The 9,985-nt window shown below is 43.2% G+C and overlaps 1 protein-coding gene across 3 annotated transcripts in view; it reads left to right on the forward strand.

Moving 5' to 3' along the window:
- scube1 (signal peptide, CUB domain, EGF-like 1) overlaps window positions 1-9,644 on the forward strand; it is an 88,573-nt gene extending 78,929 nt beyond the window's left edge. For all 3 annotated transcript variants that reach the window (XM_070991642.1, XM_070991643.1, XM_070991644.1), the window contains 11 exons: window positions 1,021-1,119; window positions 2,144-2,260; window positions 2,482-2,640; window positions 2,922-3,125; window positions 3,246-3,407; window positions 3,782-3,949; window positions 4,659-4,820; window positions 4,978-5,175; window positions 6,088-6,240; window positions 6,402-6,481; window positions 6,585-9,644. In XM_070991642.1, the coding sequence (XP_070847743.1) occupies window positions 1,021-1,119; window positions 2,144-2,260; window positions 2,482-2,640; window positions 2,922-3,125; window positions 3,246-3,407; window positions 3,782-3,949; window positions 4,659-4,820; window positions 4,978-5,175; window positions 6,088-6,240; window positions 6,402-6,481; window positions 6,585-6,737 (1,655 nt within the window). In that variant the 3' untranslated portion in view covers window positions 6,738-9,644. The remainder of the gene's footprint in view (window positions 1-1,020; window positions 1,120-2,143; window positions 2,261-2,481; window positions 2,641-2,921; window positions 3,126-3,245; window positions 3,408-3,781; window positions 3,950-4,658; window positions 4,821-4,977; window positions 5,176-6,087; window positions 6,241-6,401; window positions 6,482-6,584) is intronic.
- Window positions 9,645-9,985: the final 341 nt, after the last annotated feature.

A 9,985-nucleotide genomic window follows, 5' to 3' on the forward strand; every position in this document is an offset into this window, starting at 1 on the left:
GCTGCACCACCATGCAGCCCCATGCTCTAAACAATAATTCAAAAATGTTTTACCAGAGTTCCAGGTGACATCTACAAGTTGCCTGTTCTGTCCAACACTCCAGCAGCTGGAATAAGGGACTTTTTGGGTTCTTTATCTGTATTTCTACTGCCCTCTGGTGGTAACAGCTCGCAGTCACAGCTTTCTGAACCATCTTCACCTCTCGATGCCACTGATGCTTGATGAAGGCGCAAATGGTCTTTATTGCTATATTTGTTGACTCCTCGGGGGGCTCTCCACTCAGACTGATGTGTTTTTCATTCTGTGAGGTTTTCTTGGCTTCACCCATCCCAGCACTTTGGCTGGCGCCCAGGCCTCTCCTCCTCCTGCGATAGTACTTAACACACATCTGTAAATCGATTACATTCTTTGATCACGCCATTTTTTCCATAGCGTGGCTCTCGCTCCGTTTAACTTGGCAGCTGTCGTGTTAGAATGATGGATAGCTCTCAGGAATGAGGTGAAATATTTGTTTTTCTGTCTTGTTGGAGTGTGTCTTAATTTTCGGGGGAGGCCCGCCATGTAAATTCCTGTGGCTGAATGCAGCCCAGGCTCTTATTTAATCATCTCTCTTTTATGACCTCTGAAAGCTTCATCCCTCATTTCTTACTTGAAATGCATCTTTGTGTGTGCGTGTGCATCATGATGGGGTCCATAGATCTTTCATTTGGGCTTTCATTTCTCAGTGTGGGTTTAAGGTCACATGGCAGCAACCTCTGGGCCGCCTGTCTCGTTTCTGAATGCAGGAAGATAGCAAAGTCATACAACATGTACAAAATTCTTTAGAATCCTCAGAACTGTGCCAAAGCCCAGTCCACCGCCAAGCGAAACACATGCTGTTATACCAACACACATAAACACAAGTATTTGATGATCCAGGAGGACCAGGTCACGCAGTCCGTCAGCCTCCCTTACCTCTCATCACCATGTCTGATTTCTCTTTTCTCACTGGAGTCTAATGTGTGTGTGTGTTCCTTACAGACTCAGAGAACAGCTACACACTGAGCTGCGGAGTGCCGGTCCAGCCTGGTAAAGCTCCTCAGAAGAGGAACGCAACCACCGCCTTACCCACCTGCGCCGGTACAGTAGACCAAACATGATAGAAAATGTAGTAGCAAGAGAGCAAATGGCACAGCGCACATGTATGCTGTTGTTTTCTTTGAGATGTGCCAAGACAGCTGTTCATTATGCTGTCGGGTCCTGGACTGATCCGGGAACTGTCCTCCATACGCACACTGCCGGCAAAGGAGAGCTCATAGGTGCAGTTTAGCAGGGAGATTTCTATGAGATCCACCTGAGAAAAACTGTTCCTATTACTCAAAAGGTCACGCCAACAATTACGTTCGCACGTGTGTGATTATTAATACATTAGCAGATGATGAAGACATTAATGACAGACAAAATATACACAAGACAGCAGAGCAGCAGGACCAGCAGCACGGGGTGCAGCAGGTGGAGGTGGACACTGAGGTTCATGTGGTTGCAGCCTGTTGTGATTTTACAGTTCATTTATGGTTCAAAGTGCAAATTCAAGATTTGACAAACACAAACCACAGTTCAGTAGTCCACTGTTTGCTTGCATTGCAGTAATCAGAAGCCTAATTGCTTCTTTAATGTCTCTTATAATCATTTTTCAGTTATGCACAAGCCATTATTTAAGTGTTATTCCCCACTACAATCTTCCTCCTGTAAATCCCATCTTCACTGTGTTTACGCCTCCTTTTCAGAGGTAGAGAATTTTCCTGGCAAAAGTGACAGTGGCAAGTAGCATGACCTCAGTAAATCTAGCAGAATACATAATCAACCTCTGTTGAACATGTCTCCTGCTATTATTTGTGCAATCCTCCCTTAAATTCATATGCAGTGAGGCAAACTGTGACTCCAGCCTGCTGCATCTGTTTGATAAATACACCTTATTTGTTCCTGAAAAACAGGCACAAAAGCTGCAGTAAATCTTGCCCTCAGTGTGACTGAAGCAACTCTAACCTACAGACAGTCAGCCAGATTACTGCACAGCAGGGTCAAAAGTACACTAGCTTACAGTTTTGCATAAGTAAACATTATGTCATGATTAACAGTTTTTCTCTGCTGTGTATGAATGAAGACACCCTGGCTCCACCCATCAAACAGAAGGCCAGGTTCAAGATCAAAGACGCCAAGTGTCACCTGAGGCCCCGCAACAAGGAGAAACACAGAGATTCATCCAAGCAGAACCTGCAAGGTACAGAGCATGTCACTGTCAGAGGTGGATCAGCTGTGTTTAGGAAGCCTCTGTTAACACACACCACCACCTAGAATACATAATTTATCTGAAAGGTGAAAAACTGCACCTATGTTTAGTGCTTAATTTTTGCACATTATTATAGCACATTATGATCTGCATCTTTTATCTGATTGCTTTCCTCCTCTTCATTCTTCACTCCTGTTTTTTTCCCTTGAAAGGAGGCCAGTTCCCATGCACCGACGACTGCCAGGTAACTTTTGTCAACCTCAAGTGTGACTCATCCAAGAAGCGCAGGCGAGGACGCAAATCTCCTTCCAAAGAGGTTTCCCACATCACAGCCGAGTTTGAGATGGAGATGAAGGAGGAGGAAGCCTCAGGTGAGATGTTCTTTCTCACCTGTTTTGTCCAGCTCTGCTTGGAATGAAGTAGTCAACATACATAAGTGCAAAGAGAATTGCAAGAGGTTACCTACAGACATTTGATTCATGCTATATAGAATAGTATAGGATAGCAATAGAAAGATAGCAGTTAAAGTTAAAAACATCACATCATGACTGCAACAGAAAGTCTCTTGTGGTACCAAACTATGCAGAATACAATATGATGTCAATATAGAAACAAAAGACAGTATCACTATTAACACTGAGTGTTGCCTCAGACTCGTGCAATGTGGAGTGTGTGCGGGAGAGGACGAAGCAGAAGCTGCAGAGCGCCATGCGGACGCTCAGGAAGTCCATCAACAAGCAGCAGTTCTACATCCAGTTCTCTGGTACAGAGTACGAGGTGGCCCAGAAACCGTCCAAGGTGCCGGAGGGTGCCGAGGCCTGCAGCACAGGACAAGTCCTCCGAGACGGGAAGTGTGGTAAGTTTTGCTCATTGTCGGTTGGTGTCATGATGTTGCTGTCCTGTCATTACTAGGAAGACCAACAGGAGCTACTGAAAAGTATTCTTTCAGAGTTCTTATCTGTGTCGTCCTCCTCAGTGAGCTGTGGAATGGGGACCTTCTACAGCGGAGAGCAAGAGCAGTGTGTCCAGTGTCCTCCTGGTACATACCAGGACACAGTGGGTCAGCTGTCCTGTGAGCCGTGTCCCAGCACTGAAGGACAAGGCATCGCTGGTGCTAAGAACGTGTCTCAGTGTGGAGGTAAGTCACCATCCCATCATTACAGTCATTTAAAAAGCCCCAAATCTTCCATTCTTCCCCCTTCAGCACTGAAACCATTCGATTACTAATGAACCTCTTCATTTAGCAAAACACATTTAGGGCAATACTGCAGAGATAGTGTTCAGGTGTGCAAGAAAATGAATCTTATCTACACTGGTGGCACACATGAAGAATATGCTTGTATAAATATGTTGGGTTGGCACCACCTTGTGGCCTTTATTGCAAACTGAATTGGAGTAACAGCCACAAAGGACCAACAGAGAAATGTTTTATTGTTCTTTGTGGAGAGCTGAGATTAGAAAGATCAGTCAGTAGTAATGAAGAGAGGTGTCTTTCCTCTGTCCTTTCCTCAGGTCAGTGTCCAGCAGGTCATTTCTCTGCTGACGGATTCCGTCCATGCCAGCTCTGTCCTCTGGGCTTCTACCAGCCTGAACCAGGCCGTGTGCTCTGCTTCCCCTGTGGAGGAGGCCTCATGACCAAGTATGAAGGATCCGTCTCCTTCAGGGACTGTGAGGCCAAAGGTGAGGCTTTATGGGAGTGTGTATCTCTGTATGTCTGCTGTATGTGTGTTGGTTTTATGCCTCTGTGCCAGTGACAGACATGACTGGAAACATTGCGTTCATATGAACGCAATGTCAACATATGACTGATTGCTGGAGGTATACAACTGCAAGGTGGTAATTCTGTTTGTTTCCAGTTTGTTAGCGACATCCAAAATGACAGACATGTATTTGAAGGGGTGATTAGAGGCTTCTCTTAAATGTGTGTAATTGCATTGTGTATACCACTGCATGATGGCATTAAAATCCACTTTGGTTTCTAAACAAAGATCTGCAAAACTGACATTCTCACCTTCCTCAGCCATAAATTGTGTTTAGTGCCAATCTGCTAATATTAGCATGTTAGCATGGTGACTGTGTGCTCATTAGCATGCAGAAACTGCAGACCTCTGTATGTTAATACTGGCATTTGCAATGACACAAGCCATTTGTCAGCAGTTCCATTGTTAATACCATCATAAAGGAGTGTGCAGATGTGTATGAGATGGCAATTTGCACAAGCAGATGATAAAGTCATCTATACATGCTTTAGAGCTTTGTTTATCTGCCTGTTCTATCATCCAGGCATGAATAATATCACAGCTGTGTGGTGTATCTTGTAGATGGCCTGCTGTTTATCGTCATTCAGTTTATGCTGCGTGCACACTGAATCCCTCATGTTTCTCCTCAGTACACTGCGCTCCTGGACATTACTACAACTCCAGCACCCACCGCTGTATCCGCTGCCCAGCAGGAACCTACCAGTCTGAGTTTGGGCAGAACTACTGCATCACCTGCCCAGGGAACACCACCACTGACTTTGACGGTGCAACCAACGTCTCGCACTGCAAAAGTAATTCTGCTCAACATTTATATTTAGCTTCCCTCTTCTTCTACTACTGCTGCTGATTGACAAAGGGTATCAGAGGAGAACAGGCTTCAGGGACACTAGTACGTTTTTCTGACATGGTTGAAATGAGTTCTGAGTGTTTCCATTATTTTGTCCTCAGACCAGCTTTGCGGAGGTGAGCTGGGAGAATACACAGGCTACATCGAGTCTCCTAACTATCCCGGGGATTACCCGTCCAATGTGGATTGTGTGTGGACCATCAACCCACCACACAAGAGGCGGATTCTCATCGTGGTACCGGAGATCTTCCTCCCCATTGAGGATGAGTGTGGGGATGTGCTGGTGATGAGGAAGAGCGGTAAAAAGACATTTTCGTTCATAGTCATTTTTAGCTAAAAACTGATCAGACAGATTTCTGGTCTGTATGTGTTTAGATGACACTCATATTTAAAGCAGCATAAGATTATTACATGACCAACATTGGCTACTACTTGTTATTTCCAAACCTGCACATAAAAGATGTACTGTGTGTTCATGTATGTGCCATCAGGTTTTGCTGTAATGTTAACTTCTGCCTGTACACCAGTGAGGCCTTTTATATCTTTGTAGTGCTCACTGCAGAGTCAAATGGGTGATCCAGCTCCACCTTTCTGGACCTTAAAGTTAGGGGACTGGACTAAGCCCGACTCCGCAGTGAGCAGCCTCTAATTACACTAACGATGCTGTCATGACACACACACATGAATTTTTCTGCAATGGCATTATGAATTAAGTTGTGACAACACCTGATCTGTACTGCAGTTTGATTTATATGTAATTCTAGACCGCTCAGTCACAAGGACAACTCTGGGACTCATCTGTGTTGGCTGAAAAATAGAGCTTAACAGTTCATTCTTGACCTTGGAAACAGCAATTGACAAAACAATCCCTGCTCACAAAGATGGACTCCAGTTGTGACATTTCTTGATATTCACCAGAATTTGGAAAATATTCCAACATTCCTGATGTGTTCATTTCAACACGTTTGAGTGCTGAAACTGTCTGCAGGTGCTATGGCCCATCTGAGATAGCAACCTCCCTTCTTCTTAGAGTATAAACCTGCACTCACATCCTTTAGCGTAAGTGAAGAAACAAACTGATTCTGGAGCAGTTAATTTGTTTTGGAAACATGAGTTGACTTCAATCTGAGCCAACTACTAGACGTACTCTAGCCCTTGACAGTCACGAGGATGTGGAATGCTATTTTAATAAGTTTGTGCTCATCTTCCAGCACTTCCCACCTCCATCACCACCTATGAGACGTGTCAGACCTACGAGCGGCCCATCGCCTTCACCTCTCGCTCTCGCAAGCTCTGGATTCAGTTCAAGTCCAACGAGGGCAACAGTGGCAAAGGTTTCCAAGTTCCATATGTCACCTACGATGGTGAGCCACCTTCAACACAGCTCAGATAGCGGAGTTAGATCTAATCTCACGTACAGGCTGCCATTAGTGTTTCTTATTGATATTTATACTGCCTTCTACTGTAACCCAACAACACTCTCTTATGTATGGTGCCCCTATAATTTAACCCTCTTGTGTTCCAGAGGACTACCAGCAGCTGATAGAGGACATAGTGCGAGATGGAAGGCTCTACGCCTCCGAGAACCACCAGGAGATACTGAAGGTACTGAAGGTTGCAGTACGTTACCAGCCTCATGGCTGGGTGCTTGGTCTTTGTCTTCAGTGGTGCTGTGGGATGACACTCTGTCCCTGTGTCCTCCCCATAGGACAAGAAGCTGATAAAGGCCCTGTTTGACGTGCTGGCCCATCCCCAGAACTACTTCAGGTACACGGCACAGGAGTCCAAAGAGATGTTCCCTCGCTCCTTCATCAAGCTGCTGCGCTCCAAAGTCACCAGGTTCCTACGGCCGTACAAATAGACAGGGCCTCCCCGGCGTCCTGTTAAAGACCTTCGTCATCCTGCGTCATTCCAAATCCAGCAACCTAAATGTAACTGCCACCCCCAAATCTACTTCTCCCATGCCCTCCCCTCAGTACCTGTTATATGACTAAACATCTTCATTTCCTGTATTTGTCAAATGATGCCTTTCTTCATCTTCGACCCCTTTAACTCGTAATACATCATTAACTTTCCTCCAGTTAGTGCAGCTTTTTGTATAAGGTTTGACCGATATGGGTTTTTAAGGGCCAGTATTAGTATTTTTATAATGAAGCAGAGGATACCTGATATATATCTATATTGTGTGTATATATTGTTTCTTTAAAATTGACCATTTTATACCAAACATGTACAAATTTTAAGTGTTCTTGTAGTAGTCATGGTATAGTAAATCTGAGCAGCTCCTTAAGGACGGTGGTTCACACAGCCGTATGCTACGTCAGTGAAGGTGCAATATCGATCACTATTGATGGTGCATGGTCTAACATTGAATACCAAACTGAGTATTTTTCAACAAAATCAAAACAGTATATACATAAAGGCCGACAGACACAGTCAGACAGCATAGCCAACCTTCATGTCCTGTCTAAGGTCAGTTTCAGTAAGTTAGATTTTACATTACATTTTTTGTCACTGAAAAGAATAACAAGAAGACTCAAAGCTAAAGCAACTGTTTTGTCAATGTACTGTATTCTGAACTGAAATGAATACTGTTTATTAGCTACTATGATTGTGTAACTGTAATTGGTTGATGACAGATACATGACAGCATGCTGATAAGGCATTTCTAATTTGCCTTTAATTGGTGTTATATGTTTTTCGTTATTTGTTAAAGCTTTACAGAGAAGTAATATGCAACTACATTGCATAAATGAAAAGAGGTGTGAACCCAGTTTAAGTTAAGCATCCTTTCGGTTTGTGTATACCCTCTGCAAAGTGTGGTCTTTTAATTTAAAAGTTAAAAAGGCAAATCAAATGCATTTATTAGATAGCACCAACAGAGAGATGACAGGAAATGAGGGAGAGACGCAATGATGCAACAATGGTCCTCAACCAGACTTGAAGCATGGATGTTACAGGATGCCACCTTAACTCCAAAGCCATGGGGGGCCCCAACAACCAAAGACTTAAATGTGGGCTCACACCCTTGCAACTAAACCGGCTAAATACATCTTTATAGTGCATTATATGCATTAAAGAAGACTGATATCACTTTTATGGTAAACATGAAACAATAGCCAACAGCCAGTTAGCTTAGCATACAGTCTGGAAATGGGGATACAGCTAACCTTGCTCTGTCCAAAGGTTAAAAAATCAACCTACCAGCATCTCTGAAGCTAACTTACTTACATGTTGTAAAAAAAAGTGTAAAAACAGCATGCTTTGGTTTTATGGGGGCTTATATGCTGGACTGTTTCTTGGCTGGGCACAGTGACTTCCTGTACCTTAGTGGTCCTTGTAAACACAGATTTTTGTACCTTTGTACAGATGCTTCCAGTCTTAATGCTAAGCTAAGCTAACCTGCTGTTGGCTGTAGTTTCATATCCACTGAACAAATATGAGAGTGGTATTAATCTTCTCATCTAAATCTCCCTGCAACAAGTAAATTTCCCAAAAAGTTTAAATAACCTTTTTTAAAAAAATCTATGTTTAAGTAAAGCATAAAAAAGTCATTAATTATGTATTCCCAAAGTAAGTTTAGTACTATTGTAAAGTGTTGCCCCCAGTATTTAATAACAGGCCAGTATCAGCAAACCAATATATCGGTCAAACCCTATGTCTGCTCATCATATGCTACATCCTCTTCTCTCCCAGCCATTCCCACAATTCTGCTCCTTCGTTAACAGCTTCTTTTTTCTGCAGCCTTCCCTTCACTTCCTCCACCTCCCGTTTAATTTTGCTCTGCTTTGTTTTCTGTGTTGTTGTTTTGTTTTTGTAATATTTATACTGAACATGTCAAAACTTGCAGAAGCCCACAGCACAGATGTTTTTAGGCGCGACGTACATGCAAACGTGCAAGACGTGTGTGTTTGTGTGGACACACACGGCGCGACGTGTTAAGATGCGTTGGCCCACACAGTGTGCATGGATGTATCCCGAATTGGATTTCTTTATTGGCCCCCGACGTGCACGAGACAGAGATGAGAAAACAACTGGTGCACTTAAAGCACAGTTTAACGCGGAAAACGAAATGTTAAAGTGAGGAAATTGAAACCATTCCACTTCAGTGGGTGCGTTATCCATTGGAGCACAGGGAAAGAATAAATGGGGTGAATCAGAAAGTCTATATTGTAATTTTTTTTAAATAATAAACAAGATATATAACAAGACGAGATAAACTACCTGCAAGTAACAGATTGTTACTTTAGAGAGAAATGTATGTGATGTAACTAATATTTGGAACTTTAATTGCACTTGAATTTTATATTTTAAACTGTAGGAAAAAAAAATCTAAGTTACGTATTTGTTACCTTTTTGTGTTGTTTTGAAATGTGCCACATGTGGCGGCGCCGAGAGAGAAAGACAGCTGTGTCTCCTGTTATTGCTCCCACTCCGTAGCTTGCAGTTACCCCAAAATGTCTCAGTTGCAGCAGCCAGTAGCTCAAGCCCCGTTCGTTCACACTGTGAGGAAACATTTAGGTTGAAGCTCCAGCGTCTCAAAAGTGGAGACTGCATGTTAAACTAATGCGCACAGAGGAAAGACAGTGTAAGCATTGGATCACTCAAAGCTGCCACCACCACTACAGTTTGTCTGTGTTTTCATTGCCCAGTCCTGCTTCATCCTGCAAACGTGTCCTATAGCTGCCAGAGAGAAGAAGCTTCACCATAACGGCTTCTTGTATGATGGCATTATACATACATACTACCACAGTATATGCGTGTTTCTAAAAAAAAAAAAAAAACTACTTAAAATATCTGCATTCACCCAGATGCACTCTCTTTCCATTAAATAGGAAGTATAGTGTGTATACTATGCTTTTCTTTTATAACCCAGCTAGATGTTTCTGTGTCATTCCAATTGGTACTAATGTGTCTATGAAATCCTATATTGCGTATTGAAGATGGACTCTATATCTGCACAATGCGGGTGGAGTTGAAACATGTATGGTGTGACTGGAGTGTTGGTCTGGAGGTGAATGTAGTGGCAGGGACACGGTCGGAAAAAGAGTGTGTGTGTCCGTAGCACTTGCAGCTTCGACTGTGAGCTCGTGAACTTTATCTGTGTGT

Source organism: Chaetodon trifascialis, chromosome 22 (genome assembly GCF_039877785.1).
Source record: "Chaetodon trifascialis isolate fChaTrf1 chromosome 22, fChaTrf1.hap1, whole genome shotgun sequence".
In the NCBI taxonomy this organism is placed as follows: Eukaryota; Metazoa; Chordata; class Actinopteri; order Chaetodontiformes; family Chaetodontidae; genus Chaetodon; species Chaetodon trifascialis.